The sequence below is a fragment of the Bombina bombina genome, chromosome 4 (assembly GCF_027579735.1).
Source record: "Bombina bombina isolate aBomBom1 chromosome 4, aBomBom1.pri, whole genome shotgun sequence".
Classification (NCBI taxonomy): Eukaryota; Metazoa; Chordata; class Amphibia; order Anura; family Bombinatoridae; genus Bombina; species Bombina bombina.
The window spans coordinates 103,527,103-103,544,014 of record NC_069502.1 but is presented as its reverse complement, the minus strand read 5'-3'; the positions used below and the strand labels follow the sequence as shown (position 1 = coordinate 103,544,014).

The 16,912-nt window shown below is 36.7% G+C and overlaps 1 protein-coding gene across 1 annotated transcript in view; it reads right to left on the bottom strand.

Annotated features, from left to right (window-relative positions):
* Positions 1 to 16,912, bottom strand: part of LOC128655953 (cytochrome P450 2K6) — a 121,107-nt gene that overhangs the window by 54,164 nt on the left and 50,031 nt on the right. Inside the window, exon 8 of the mRNA XM_053709563.1 lies at positions 9,292 to 9,433. Within this exon, the coding sequence (XP_053565538.1) occupies positions 9,292 to 9,433 (142 nt within the window). The remainder of the gene's footprint in view (positions 1 to 9,291; positions 9,434 to 16,912) is intronic.

The following is a 16,912-nucleotide window of genomic DNA, read 5'->3' as shown; positions in this document are numbered from 1 at the left end:
CAGTCTACTTAATAGATGTTATTGTTTAAAAAGATAGATAATCCCTTTATTACCCATACCCCAGTTTTGCATAAGCAAAATGATTATATTAATATACTTTTTACCTCTGTGATTACGTTGTACCTAAGCCTCTGCAGACTGCCCCCTTTTCTCAGTGCTTTTTACAAACTTGCATTTTAGCCAATTAGTGCTGGTTCCTGTATAACTGGAGTGAGGACAATGTTGTCTTTATGGCACACATGAACTAGGACTGTCTGGCTGTTGAAAGCTTATAAAATGCAATGAGATAACAGGTGGCCTGCAGGGGCTTAGAAATAGGCAGACATTTAGAGGTTTTAAAGTAAATAAATATAACAATGTTGGTTGTGCAAAGCTGTGGAATAGCTAGTAAAGAGGATATCTATCTTTTTAAACAATAAAAACATCAAGTAGACTGTTCCTTTAAGTATAGGCTATTGACAAATGACAAGCTATGTAAAGCCATAAAAAGGAATTATACTTCCAGTGGGGTATGGGAGAGAAAATATTCTAAAATGTTAATTTCCAATTGTTCTATGGATTGTATATAGAACGAAAAAAAGACATGGAAGTATTTGAGTGATAATATAAGAGTGTCTAATCAGCCTATTTTGATAGGTTGTGGTTTTAAAAAAGCAAACCCAGCTATGTCAGTAACAAAAATAAACATTAAGGATAATTTCCTCATACATATTATAATATGCAGCATATATAACAAGTCATTGGTAACAAATTAAGGGGAAACCAATTTTACAATACACTGCCCCTTTAATCATCTAAGTATATTTCATTCATTCATTAGCGACACCTTGCCACCAGGAGGAGACAAAGACACTCCAGTCAAAGCTATAAGCATCCTTCCCACTTCCCCTACTTCCCCAGTCATTCTTTGCCTCTATAACTTGGAGGTTGATTTGTTCAGGTTCTGGTTAGAATCAGACCTGTGTTTAAACTTGTCCTTCTCCTTGGAGCCCTAATCTTGGTCTTCGTGTTCTGCAGCAAGCTCTGTTTGAGCCTATGCCTTCAGTTGATCTTACATTTTTTTCTTGGAAAGTTTTGTTTTTGTTGACTATTCCTTCTGCTCTCAGAAATTTCTAAATCATCTGCTTTGCGATGTGACTCCCCCTTATCTTGTGTTCCATGCAGGTAAGGCATGTTAAGTACCAAGTTAGGTTTTCTACCTAAAGATATCTCAGTTTGCAACATCTATCAAGCGGTTGTACTTCCTTCCTTTTGTCCTATTCCTTCTTATTAGAAGGAGCATTTTTTACACAATCTGGATGTGGTGCGTGCTTTTAAGTTCTCTCTTCACGCATTCTAAGATTTTAGACAATCTTCTTCCTTAATATAACAAAATAGAGTGAGTTCAAAACAACCCCTCAATGGCTTAAAGAGTGATGAAACCAAAACAGGTATATATAAAAATTAAACACTTTATTGATATCCAGAAAAAACAGCAGACTCCATAGGGTCAAAAATAGTGAAAGAAAGTTTGACCGGTTTTGGTCTCTCAGACCGTAGTCATAAACTAAAATAATGCAACAGGTGCATTACATTTAAAGGAACTAAGCGCCTCCTATTGGAGGTTCCCAGAAACTCATGTTAACCCTATATTCATATCAGATAATAAACAGGACTGCCACAAAATTAATTAAAAGCAGTAAGGGAACTTTGAGAGCATAATAGTTCATATAGCTATCAATAAAGAAATAAATTTGCATACATGGCCAATTGAGTTGTCCATGATAGAAATTATAAGACCAAATAATGCCAAATTGTATCAAAAATAACAAAAATTCCAGCTAGAAAATGAACTCTCTCAATAAGTTGCCTGTTATATGACTATTTGAAAAACAAGTAATGGCGTAGACAAGATATACAAGATATACATACAAATTGCATACCTCCCGCCGCTCCCAGACCCTGCCGCAACCTAAATAAAGTTATTAACCCCCATCCCGCTGCTCCCGGAGCCCACAACATCTCTAATAAAGTTATTAACCCCTATCCCGCCGCTCCTGGACCCCGCCGCAACAAAATAAATGTATTAACCGCTATCCTGCTGCTCCCGGAGCCCACCACAACTAAATCAAGTTATTAACCCCTATCCCTCTTTTCCCCGAGCCCACCGCAACTAAATAAATTTATTAACCCCTAAACTGCCGCTCCTGGAGCCCTCTGCAACTAAATAAATGTATTAACCCCTAAACCCCTGGCCTCCCACATCACTATAACTTACTAAACCTATTAACCCCTAAACCGCCAGCCCCTCACATCGCCATAAACTAAATTAACCTATTAACCCCTAAACCTAACAACCCGCTAACTTTACATTAAATATTAACTCATCCCTATTTTATAATACATTTAAACTTACCTTTAGAATTAAAATAAACTATATTAAACTACTAATTAACCTACCCTAACTATTATACTAAAATTACATTAAACTATATTAAACTATTAATTAACCTACCCTATTATACTAAACTTACATTAAACTACAAATTAAATTAACTATATTACATATTTAAAAACCTAACCCTACTCAAATTATTTAAATCTACAATAAAGAATTACTAAGTTACAAAAAAATAACAACTATGTTACACAAAATAAAAAACACTAAGTTACACAAAATAAAAAACACTAAGTTACACAAAATAAAAAACACTAAGTTACAAAAAATAAACACTAAATTACACAAAATAAAAAATAAATTATCAAATATTTAAACTAGTTACACCTAATCTAATAGCCCTATAAAAGTAAAAAAGCCCCCCAAAATAAAAAAAAAAACCTAGCCTACAATAAACTACCAATGGCCAATAAAAGGGCCTTTTGTGGGGCATTGCCACAAAGAAATCAGCTCTTTTACCTTTAAATAAATATACAAACAACCCCCAACAGTAAAACTCACCACCCACACAACCAAACCCCCCAAATAAAACCCTGTCTAAAAATGCTAAGCTCCCCATTGCCCTGAAAAGGGCATTTGTATGGGCATTGCCCTTAAAAGGGCATTTAGCTCTTTTTCAGCCCAAACCCCTAATCTAAAATTAAAACTCACCCAATAAACCCTTAAAAAAACCTAACACTAACCCCCGAAGGTCCACTTACAGTTTTTGAAGACCCGACATCCATCCTAAATGAAGCGGCAGAAGTCTTCATCCAACCGGGCAGAAGTCTGCATCCAGGCGGCATCTTCTATCTTCATTCATCCGGCGCGTAGCGGCTCCATCTTCAAGACATCAGGCGCGGAGCATCCTCTTCTTCCGACGTCTTCTGAACAATGAAGTTTCCCTTTAAATGACGTCATCCAAGATGGCGTCCCTTACAGTCTGATTGGCTGATAGAATTCTATTAGCCAATAGGAATTAAGGTGGAAAAAATCCTATTGGCTGTTGCAATCAGCCTATAGGATTGAGGTTTCATCCTATTGGCTGATCCAATCAGCCAATAGGGTTGAGCTTGCATTCTATTGGCTATTCCAATCAGCCAATTGAATGCAAGCTCAATCATATTGGCTGATTGCAACAGCCAATATGATTTTTCCACCTTAATTTCTATTGGCTGATAGAATTCTATCAGCCAATCAGAATGTAAGGGACGCCATCTTGGATGACATAATTTAAAGGGAAACTTCATTGTTCAGAAGACGTCGGAAGAAGAGGATGCTCCACACTGGATGTCTTGAAGATGGAGCCGCTCCACACCGGATGGATGAAGGTAGAAGATGCCGTCTGGATGAAGGTAGAAGATGCCGTCTGGATGAAGTCTTCTGCCCGGTTGGATGAAGACTTTGGCCCGCTTGGATAAAAAGACTTCTGCCGGCTTCGCTGATTACTTCTGCCGCTTTGTTGAGGATGGATGTCGGGACTTCAAAAACTGTAAGTGGATCTTCAGGGGTTAGTGTTAGGTTTTATTAAGGGTTTACTGGTGGGTTTTAATTTTAGATTAGGGGTTTGGGCTGAAAAAGAGTTAATGCCCTTTTAAGGGCAATGCCCATACAAATGCCCTTTTCAGGGCAGTGGGGAGCTTATGTTTTTTAGATAGGTTTTTATTTGGGGGGTTTGATTGTGTGGATGGTGGGTTTTACTGTTGGGGGGTATTTGTATTTTTATTTACAGGTAAAAGAGATGATTTCTTTGGGGCAATGCCCCGCAAAAGGCCCTTTTAAGGGCCATTGGTAGTTTATTGTAGGCTAGGTTTTTTTTTTTGGGGGGGGGGGCTTTTTTATTTTGATAGGGCTATTAGATTAGGTGTGATTAATTTAAATATTTGATAATTTATTTTTAATTTAGTGTTTATTTTTTTTGTAACAGTGTTTTTTATTTTGTGTAACTTAGTTGTTATTTTTTTGTAACTTATTCATTTTTTATTGTAGATTTATATAATTTGAGTAGGGTTAGGTTTTTAAATATGTAATATAGTTAAATTAATTTGTAGTTTAATGTAATTTTAGTATAATAGTTAGAGTAGGTTAATTAATTAATTAATATTTTATATAGTTTAATGTAATTTTAGTATGATAGTTAGGGTAGGTTTATTAGTAGTTTAATATAGTTTATTTTAATTCTAAAGGTAAGTTTAAATTTTTTATAAGATAGGGATGAGTTAATATTTAATATAAATTTAGCGGGTTGTTAGGTTTAGGGGTTAATAATTTAATTTAGTTTATGGTGATGTGGGGGGGCTGGTGGTTTAGGGGTTAATAGGTTTAGTAAGTGGTAGGGATGTGGGAGGCCAGGGGTTTAGGGGTTAATACATGTATTTAGTTGTGGTGGGGTCTGGGAGTGGCGGTATAGGGGTTAATAACTTTATTTAGTTGCGGTTGGGTTCAGGAGCGGCAGGATAGGGGTTAATACATTTATTTAGGTTGCGGCGATGTCGGGGAACAGTGGAATAGGGGTTAATAACATTATGTAGGTGGCGGCGATGTCAGGGGCGGCAGATTAGGGGTGTTTAAACTCGGGGCTTATGTTAGGGTGTTAGGTGTAATAAACATAACTGTTTTTTTACCATAGAAATCAATGGGATATCGGGCAGCAGCGAAAATGAGCTTTCGCTGCTTTCATGAGCTTTCCTATGGCATCTGCGGCCTCCGGGATAGCGGATTGAAAACCAGGTACGCTGGGCCGGAATAGTGATGAGCGTACCTGTTAGATATTTGTTAACTAGTATATTTGTTAACTAGTTGTCAGATAGTGCCGAATTTGTATTCGAAACATCTGTAATGACGTAAGCATCGATCTGTGTCGGACAGAGACCGGCGGATCGTATGTTATGCTGCGGAATTCCAGCATATTTGCGGTTGACGACTTGATAAATAGGCCTCATAGAATCTAATACATCAAATGCCCTTAATATCACATTACTAGTGGGTAGAAAATAATGTATTCCTGAAAATCAGTCAGTAATGATTGTTTAGACCAACCGGGTTCAAAAAGACACCAATTTATTTCTTGATAGTTAAGTAGACCCAAATTTTTTTTTTTTAGTTAAATCTATGAATACATAAAATTAAATAGGAATCATATAATTAAGTTGAATCTAAATTAATTAACGATGCCAGTAATTAATTATATCAAACTCTGAGTTGAACCCCACAGGGAGCAGGCTACAGAGCTTATGTATCCAGTATATTTCTTGTCTCGAAAGTATCGGGAATTTATCACCTCCTCTCGGGGGCCTCATTATCTGCTCAATAGCCTACCACCTGAAGGATCCATTGTGTACCTCCAAAAAATGTTTGGAAAGGGCCAACACCACTCTATCATTGGTGATGTAAAATAGATGTTCTTTAATGCAGGTTCCCACCTCCCTTTTAGTCCATCCAACATACTGCTGAGAGCAAATGGTGCACTCAATAAGGTATACCACACATTTTTTAGTACACTTAACACATCTCTTTGTCTCAAACTCTTCCAAGGAGGTGGCCGAGACAAAGGTGGTAGATACATTGACATTGTCACAGGACCTGCATGTCCGTTTACCATATTTGAAGGTTCCCTTGAAATGCAACCATGAGCTCTGAGTCTTATTGGTTTTGAGTAGACTGGGTGAAAGAATATTGCCTAGTGACAAATTGCATTTATATACAAATTGACACCCCTCGCCTATTGAGGTGCATAGTTGTTTGTCACCCCTCAAAATTGGGAGATTCTTTCTAATGATGTTGCATACCTGATTGTACTGGTTTGAATATGCTGTTACAAACAGTGCTTTTTGTTAAGTCTGGAGGGGATCATTAGCTCTATCCACACGTCCTTTTTATGGGCAAGCAACTTCTTCCCTCAATCTATTTGACCTCATTGAAGGCTGATCATTTTTTTAGGGTAGTCCCTAGCTTCCAGTCTTTCAGTGAGTATCTGGCTCTCTCTTCTGAAGTCCTCCTTCAAGGTACAGTTCCGTTTCACATGTAAGAACTGTCCTTTTGTGATTCCCCTAAGACATGCCCAGGACTGCTACTACGGACACATAGGAGGGAATTCCCAGAGATGGGCTTCCTATAGAGAGTGGAGATAATCCTCTTGTTTGAATAGTCTGAGGTCAATGTGACATCTAGATAGTTGATAGTTGTCTTATGCCATGCATAAGTAAATCTTAAACCAACTTGGTTGGTATTAAGATGGGTGACAAATTCCTGGGCTTCTGAAGGACCTGAAGACCAAATAATAAGGAGGTCATTAATGAACCTCAAACTTAATCAGAGGTGAGGAAAACATGTTTCTATTGCCATAGACGTGGAACCACTTCCACCACCCCATAAAGAGGTTGGCGTAGGAGGGGGCAAATTTTGCCCCCATTGCGGTCCCACGTCTCTGGAGATAGAAAACATCGAAATATTTAAAAAAAATTATGTTTCAGAAGAAACTCAATAACCCTGAGGATATATTTCTGGTATTCCTCAGGAAAACCTGTATACATATCCAGAAAGAAACTTACAGATTAAATTCTGAATTCATCGGGTATTGTGGAGTACAGTGAGATGACATCAATTGTCATCCAACTGTACTCCCATTCCAATGTGATCCTTTCCAATTTTTACAGTGTGTTGGTAGTGTCCTTCAAATAACTAGGCAATTTGTGTACCAAAAGCTGCAGGAATTGATCGACCCATCTGGACAGAGGTTCTAACAGGGACCCTATACCTGCCACAATTGGCCTTCCCTGTTCTTCGGAGAGACTCTTATGTAACTTTGAGAGATGGTGGAAGATGGGAATCATCGGATTGTCAACCAGTAAGCAGAATATAGGGTTAACATGAGTTTCTGGGAACCTCTATTGGGAGGCGCTTAGTTCCTTTAAATTTAGTGCACATGTTGCATTATTTTAGTTTATGACTACGGTCTGAGAGACCGAAACTGGTCAAACTTTCTTTCACTATTTTTTGACCCTATGGGGTCTGCCGTTTTTACTGGATATCAATAAAGCGTTTACTTTTTATGTATACCTGTTTTGGTTTCATCACTCTTTAAGCCATTGAGGGGTTGTTTGGAACTTTATTTTTGTTATATTATTCTCCGTGGAGTACTGGGACTCCATTATGCTATGCTATTCATCCAACCCCAGAGAGCCAGCAGTGGATGTAACACAGTTCAGATTCAGGGGGAGGAGCCCAGGAGCTGAGCAGCGTGTGTGTGTGAGATGCTAAGGAGACGCTGAGGATTTCGGCTGCAGCTATACAGCTTCAAGGAGACGCGGCAGCTTAAAGGTCCATGAATACAAGCTTATTGAGCTCAAGAATACAGCTGAAACATGGTACAGTGCTTAGCATTGTTTTAATGATTTGATCAGGTTACCTGGAGGGGAGATATCAGCTGTTTAGATGTTCATTTACTGCTATAAGCAGATGGCCGTCAACAGATATTTGAGCTTATAAATCCCTAAGGCACCGGGGAGGACTATGTTTTATGTCACTGGCAACAATATAATTGGGAGACCTGGATTGTTGCGCTGCACTGCTTCACTGGCACAATCCCGTTGTTAGACAATTACTACTATAAGCTGTAGGGATAGGAGAGATACATACCTCAGATCCCCTGCTTTTAGTGGCTGTTTTGTTGTGCCAGATATTTATACTGTCCGTCACTATCCTTCCCACACGCTGCATGTTGCAATTGTAACGGTTCCACCACAATAGACCTGACATCTATATCACTATATATCTTTGGATACTGCAGCTTCTCTTCCCTTTTGGCTGAGAAGTGTCATTTGTTTGGGCTTATGAGGAAGCTGACCTTCAGCCTCCTGAGAGGATTATGGCTCATTCTAAACGTGCTATGTCTTCTTTCTGGGCTTTTAAGGACGTAGCCTCTATGGAACAAATCTGTAAGGTGGCTACCTGGTCCTCTTTTTATGCCTTTTTCAAATTTTTGCCTCAGGTGAGGTTTCCTTTGGGGGGACAAGTGCTTCAAACAGTGGGGCCTTCATATTAGGTCTGCCTGCCTTATTTTCCCTTCTTGTTCATTCTGTGTCCTCTCTAGCTTGGGTATTGGATCCCTAACAGTAATGAATGCATTTGTGGACTCTCCCTGCCATTGGAAAGAAAACAAAATGTATGCTTACCTTATAAATTATTTTCTTTCTTGGCAGGAAGAGTCCATAAAACTGCCCCTTTATTTTTAAGGTGGTGGGTTTTTTTCGGGCACCTCTATACCCCGGGTGTTTCTCCTACTTTTCCTTATTCCCTCAGCTAAGAATGACTGGGGGAGTAGGGGAAGTGTCAGGGATACATAAAGCTTTGGCTGGGGTGTTTTGCCTCCTCCGGGTGGCAAGGTGAAACATTCCCAACAGTAATGAATTAATTTGTGGACTCTCCCTGCCAGGAACGAAAATAATTTTACAGGTAAGCATAAGTTTTTCTGGTGGCTTTGTTTGTTGGTTACATTTTCATATAATTACATTAAAGGGACAGTTAAAGGGATAATCCCTTTATTACCCATTCCCTAGTTTTGCATAACCAATCCTGTTATATTAATACACTTTTTACCTAAGTGATTACCTTGTATCCAAGTCTCTGCAGACTGACCCCTTTTTCAGTTCTTTTGACAGACTTGCAGTTTAGCCAATCAGTGCTGACTCCACGAGACTATGCACAATGTTATATATATGGCACACTTGAACTAGCAGTGTCTAACTATAAAAAACTGTCAAAATGCTCTGAGATAAGAGGCGACCTCCAAGGGCTTAGAAATTAGCATAGAATTAAATCTGAAGTCAGATGTTCCATATTATTATATTAATTGTCTTAAAGTACGGTGCATGTACCTGCAGAAAAAGGCAGAAACGCTTCTTTCGTTATGAAATTTCCCTCAGAATCAAGAAAATGATTAGGATCAAAGGTTTCTGGGTTTTTAAACTGTGTCTTGTCTTTCAGGACAGATGTTAACAAAGGAATAACATAAGTCCCCTAGAAAGAAAAATATAAAATAAATATCAATTTCAGTTGAGAATGTTAATGTTAAGCTAATAATACATTAAAAACACAACATAAATATTAAACATGCGATAAAATGTATCTTTATATTATTATTTATAAAAGTATCTTACTTTAGTCTTCTCTTCCCATTAGTTGGCAATCAGGTCCTGTAGGCACTAAAATGTACATCCACTTGCATTCTGTTGGTTAACCACTCAGAAAACGTTTTCCCTGATACTGTTTTTAAACTTATTAACGGGATATTGAACACTTTTGAGATTGTAATATAATATGTTTAATAAATTACATGTTGTAAAACATCACCACAGTATACTTCCATTATTTGTGTTCTATAATTTTGAGCTAATTTAAAATTGTGGGCTTTGCAATTCTCAGTTTGCTGAGGACATTTAGGTAGAGATAAGTGTGCAAACAGTGGTTGAGTGAAATATAGGAATTTTGAATGGGACCACTATCTATAGACAAAATAATTTATTTTGTTTTATTTGTCCACAGCTAGGATAGATAGTTACTTGGGGTTTAACAGCCCTGGCCTCCAGCTTCTTCCTGGCACTGTTGGATATTGGAATCCAGTGTTTCTCAACTACGGATCTCAAGTACCCCTAACAGGACAGGTTTTTATTAAAGCTGAAACAGAGCACACGTGAAATAATTAACTGATGGGTGAGAGCATGTTAGTAACCATAGTTACAGATTATTTATTTCACCTGTGCTCTAGTTCAGCTATTATAAAACCTGGCCTGTTGGGGGTACTTGAGGACCGTGGTTGAGAAAAATGTTTCTAATCCATGTCCCTCTCTCTCTCTCTCTATCTCTTCTATTATAAATTTGTATTCAGTCTCTTGCTATTCTTATTTTAATAAGCAGAAATGTAAGCTTAGGAGCCAGCACATTTGGGGTTCAGCACCTGGGTAGTGCTTGCTGATTGGTGGCTAAATGTAACTGTAATGGTAGCTCCAATATCTATATGCAGGCAGTGGCTACATAAGAATTTCTCATTTAGCAAGAAAACAATGGCTAGATTACAAGTTTTGCGTTCTGAGTGAAAAAGCAGCGTTGTGGCTCTTTTTCAATACCGCTGCTATTACGAATCTTGCAGGTATATCTGTACTGCACACTTTTTTGGCCGTAACGCAACGTAACTACCGCAGCTTTCAAAAAGTCTTTTTTCAATGGGACTCCCATAGCACCAGTATTACGAGTTTGCCTGTCCGGCAAAAAAGTGAGCGGTACAGCCTATACCGTCAAGATCCATACCGTAAACTGAAAGTAAGTAGTTATAATTTTTACGCTACAAAGCTGTACCATAAAACTCATAACTAAAGTGTTACAAAGTACACTAACACCCATAAACTACCTATTAACCCCTAAACCGAGGCCCTCCCGCATCGCAAATAATAAACTTATTAACACCTAATCTGCCTCTCCGGACATCGCCGCCACTATAATAAATATATTAACCCCTAAACCGCGGCACTCCTGCATTGTAAACACTAGTTAAATATTATTAACCCCTAATCTGCTGTCCCTAACATTGCCGCAACCTACATTACTGTTATTAACCCCTAATCTGATGCCCCCAAAATCGCTGCCACTATACTAAAGTTATTAACCCCTAAACCTAACCCTAAGTCTAACCCTAACACCCACTAAATTTAATATAATTAAAATAAATCTAAATAAAAATTACTATCATTAACTAAATAATTTCTATTTAAAACTAAATACTTACCTATAAAATAAACCCTAAGCTAGCTACAATATAACTAATAGTTACATTGTAGCTATCTTAGAATTTATTTTTTATTTCACAGGTAAGTTTGTATTTATATTAACTAGGTAGACTAGTTAGTAAATAGTTATTAACTATTTACTAACTACCTAGTTAAAATAAATACAAATTCAACTGTAAAATAAATCCTAACATGTCTTATTCTAACACCTAACCTTACACTACAATTAAATAAATTACATTAATTAAATACAATTAACTAAATTACAAAAAAACAAACACTAAATTACACAAAATAAAAAAGAAATTATCAAATATTTAAACTAGTTACACATAATCTAATAGCCCTATCAAAATAAAAAAGCCCCCCCCCAAAATAAAAAAAAACCCTAGCCTAAACTAAACTGCCAACAGTCCTTAAAAGGGCCTTTTGCTGGGCATTGCCCCGAATAAATCAGCTTTTACCTGTAAAAAAAAAATACAAACAACCCCTCAACAGTAAAACCCACCACCCACACAACCAACCCCCCAAATAAAATCCTATCTAAAAAACCTAAGCTCCCCATTGCCCTGAAAAGGGCATTTGGATGGGCATTGCCCTTAAAAGGGCATTTAGCTCTTTTTCAGCCCAAACCCTAAGCTAAAAATAAAACCCACCCAATAAACCCTTAAAAAAACCTAACACTAACCCCTGAAGATCCACTTACAGTTTTTGAAGACCGGACATTGTCAAGGTATTTGAAATGTTATTAAATAATATATAGAGGTATATTTGTCCTTATTTAATAGATCTGTGGATATGAACATGGTCTGTAGACAAAGGTTTGTTCCTAAGAGATCTCCCACATTCATTATGTAAAATTATGCTGAACACACAGGGGGAGACAATGGAACATTTGGCCTGCCAAATTTCAGAACAGTCACTTAGAGGAATGTTGGGGGAAGTAATTTTGAAAGGAAATGGAAACTAACACAGTTTCAGGATACAGCAAATATATGGATTTCCTCCAAGAGAAATGCCGATCCGTCTGAAGAAATGTGAGAGATACAAACATTCTTCAAAGGAACTGATAATTGGCACAGACTTGTTGAGTGACTCAGGCTGTTTGGATGATAACATCAGAATACACGTAACACAGACGTTGTGTCGGGGGTTAGAATAACACAGTGAAGACAAATGACTTACATTATGATTTCAAAGCAACAGTATATGTTTTAATGGACATGAGATGTGTGTGTGTATGTGTATATATATATATATATATATATATATATATATATATATATATATATATATATATATATATATATATGATATATATATATGTGTATGTTTTGAAAGCATGAATATCTTAGCCTCTGTGTGTTTAAGAACATGAATAGATGTTTATGGACCTGAAGAGAAGTGATTATTAACATTTATTTTTATTTCAGATCTACATAGACAGGATTCACTTGGAATACAGTACAATACTGAATTAAAAATAAGCTATTATTCACATATAAATGCCAGGATACCGATAACATTGTAATGCATTTTAAACTAATAATTAGCAGTATTAAATTACCTAAATAAAATAAAATGTTAATAATATAACATATTTGGTATCAGAATAATCAGAAAAAAATAACCTAATATTAACCATCTGTAATTGGGGTTATATATGATTAATGCAGAGAGTGTGATCTGATTAAATAACCATTTTATAAAAAAAAAATTAACTTGCTTAAAAATGTCAGAAATGCTGTATTGTATTGCTATGTTGTACTGTATGCTGCCACCTGGTGTTATGTTGCGAGAACTACAGCCAGAAGGTTCTTTCTGGCTGTTAAAAATGAAATTTCCAAGGGCCAATCCGATTTAGACTTCCCAGATAACCAATGGGAAGGTCAGCTCCCGTAGTGCCACCCACATGATGTCATCAATGATTATATAATGGGAGTGTTGAATGCACAAGAGAGAGTTGTCTGTAACTTGTTGAAAATTAGTGATCTGATTTTGGCTGCGATATACCTGAAAAAAAAAAAAGTTCACTTCAGCAAGGAGCTTAAAACTTATCCTTGATTTGTGCAAAAACCTTCTTTCAAATGAGATGACCTAAAGACCGCTACGAATTGGTTCAAAATTGGTGAAGTATATTGTATTTTAAATTGGTAGTTATAAGCCTAGGTATTGTTCAAATCTGTGTCTGAATTGGCTAAGTAACTCATCTATACAAGTTCTGATATTGTCGGTTAATTTTGTATTAGGATAAATTGCAGTTAAATAGCAGAATATATATTTTATCCTATTGTTTTATAAACACTGTTTAGAATTGTATTGCTTGGATGTTAAAGGTTTTTAGTCCCATTGTGTTAAATAAATAAGGCTGAATTGTGAAGGTATATTGTTCTGGGTTTTGTAAGAAGAATAGCATATCTTAAGAATTGGTTCTAACGCATATAAACTTTTATTTAGTTTCCTTTTATTGCAAATATAGTTCAATATGTTTATGGATATTAACTAAATAAAAGAATTCAGATATTTATATTAATTGTATGGTCTAGTAGGTGCATGGTTGATAAGGGTTTCTATTTCTTTGTATTGTGTTTATAACCCTGCCATAAACTTATATATATTATTTGGATAGCACTACTAAGATTTTCATAAATATACTGACATAATATTTGGAGGCATTGCATGAGATTTAATAATATCCATCATAATTGATATAATATATTTGTAAGTAAACAGAAATTATTATAAAAGAAAAAAAAAAAAAAATTCATATTTCGATATTAATATTTTGAAGATATATTTTTTTTGAAAAGTTGAAATATTAATTTTCATATTTCGAGATTGACATTAATATCTTGAAATATTATTAAAGATTAATTTTGAAAAATTAATAAAAATATTAATTTTTCATATTTCAAAATTAGTCAAAAATATTAGTTTTTCATATTTTCAAAGTTAATCAAAAATATTAATTTTCTCATATTTTGGAATATTAATTTTTCATATTTCAAAATTAATAATATTTTTTTTAAATATAAAAATTTTTCCTTCTCTCTTTTTATTGGCAAAAATTGTATTAGCGTTTTAGTTTAACTAAGTACTAAACCAATATAATAATGTCTGTAGCCAGAAGTGACTCATTTAATTCTATACATAGCAATGAAATTGGTCCCATTACAATACCCATTACTAAAGGTCAGGTCCTTAAGAAAGATATCTTAAGTTACATTAAAGGGAAGTTAAATATTGCTGGTGAATTAAATGATTTTGTGGATATGCTTGAAACTAGGGCTAAAAATATTACCGTTAATAATAATATGTGGAATGAAGAGAATGAATTCTTCCAGGAATTATTAATGATTAATCAATGCAAAGATCCCAAAAAGCGAGAAAAACTAATACTAAAATCTTGGCCCCTTTTAATATGCATAATTGACGAAATGTCGTTTTGTGTCACAGACAAACGATTGCAAATACAGGAGCTAGAAAATAGTATTCGTTCCTCGCGCAGACGCGAAGAGGGTTTAAAAACAGCCAAAAATAAAATGGATGAATTTGCCCAAAACCTAGCCACCTTAGATAAGCACAATATGGACTTAATCGCACAGATACAAGATTTAAATAAACAGCTTGCGCAAAGCCAGAGAGAATTAAGCGATTTAAAAAGGTCATATCGCCATAATGAAAACCCCTATATTAGCAATGAGAATAATACAGATAATGCTAACTCCTTTAGCGAACGCGTCAGGGACGAGGTACGAAAATATATAGAACAACATAGACAAATGACCCCTAACGGGTCAGAAGTAGATTTCCCAAATAGACAATCCCCTCAGGATGTAAATCCAGAGGACAGCTGTAGCGCAGCTGATGCGGGGGAGGGAAACTCTAACAGAGAGTCCCAAAATAAGTCTGATAAAGTCTATGATTCCCATAAAATAATCACCTTCGTACAACGCGCAGTACCTATATTCTCCAATAAGGGAACAACATCTGTAATTGATCATTTACAGGCTTTTGAAAATGCGTTAGCTATAATGAATGTTACAAGTGAGAAATTGAAAATTGAATTTCTACCTTGGGTATTTGACAGTAAGCATCACAAATTCTTTGCCTCACTAAAGGATATGAATATTCATTCCTGGAATGGGGTAAAACGACAATGCAGAAAAGAATTCGGGCAATATCGCACTAAAACTGCCGCGAAGATAGCGGTATATGGTTTAAAGTGTCGTGCGAATCAGAGTCCAATCGAATTCCTTTCTGTATTGAAAAATGCGTACAGTATGGCTGAAGATAATCCCAAATTTGACGGCTCAGAATTTGTAAATTTATTTTTTGAAGCACTGCCTACACCCATCAAAATTAACTTAGCTAGAGATTTTGATGAGGACTGCTCATTGGAATGGCTGATCAAAGAGAGTACAAAATTATACTCTATTCAGCAATCCAGTGAACAGGGGGTTAAAAAGGAGTCAAAACCCAAAATTGTGGCAGAAACTAGGGTGTCACCTAAACCCCTCAATTTGGAGTCTAACAAGAGAACTTATGCAGAGGTGGCCAGTCAAAACAGGCCATCTCCACAGAGGTTTAATTCTGCCCCTCCCCCTACACAGGTTGAGGCGCAGGGAGACTATAACCAAAGTGGGGGACATAATCAGGTGAATAATTACTCACAAAGAGAATACTCACCAAATAATTGGTATCCGCGCAAGGGTAGATACAATAGACGGCGAAGATATTCTCAGGGTAACCAGACACCCCAGGTATATAATGCTCCCCAAAGTACTAATGCTGAACAAGCTGAACCCCAGGGGCAACCACGCCAGAATAGAAATAGTGGCCCTGATTCTGAGGGAACCCAATGGTCCAGGAATCAGTACAATGGGGCACCAAGAGATAGGCCCAGGGGTAGAGGTAACTTGTACAATCAGGTAGATATGCTGTTTACCCAATTAAATCGGTTGAGCGAACAAATCGCTAATATGAGTCAAAAATCTACGGCTCAGCAACCGAACAATACTTTTTTAGGGGTACAGCCAGTGGTCAGCAGTGGACCACAGGCACAGTCATAAATACTGCAGTATCACCTGAAGGGGAGGGGAGAGATATACAAAATGTAGTAATAAATATCAATGATACTAATCATGTTATCTCCCCACAGACCGGAAACGGACAAATTAGCTGTGACAATGAGCGATATCAGCCGGGAAAAATTAACCAAACTTTTCCTCTGCAGTGTTCTCTTAACATTATTTCCACAGATACAGTACACAAGAACCCAGCTGACCTTGTCATAGGGGAAACAGGTAGGTATGAAATTTCCTCTGCATCGAATGACGCAGCGGATCCAGGTAAAACGTGGCGAAGCCCACAGATGTACAAGAATGCAAATTTTATGTGTGAAATGATAGAAACTGCAGGAAGATATTATGTACTAGTTGAGCTGCAAGATTCAGTCTCCAACCCTATCAGGGGATTAATTGACACTGGGTCACAGGCAACTATCTTATCCCACAGGTACTACACACAGCTAAATGAGCTAACACCCCACAAACCCAAAATAAGAGAATTTGACGGTTCTCTAATAGGTGTTGGGGGTGACTCCCTAAAAGTCTACGGTACTGCCTGGTTAAAATTTAAATTGGGGAACAGGGTCATAAGACACCCTGTCATTATAGTGGATCTGCCAACTGATCGTTTAATTATTGGTAGTGAT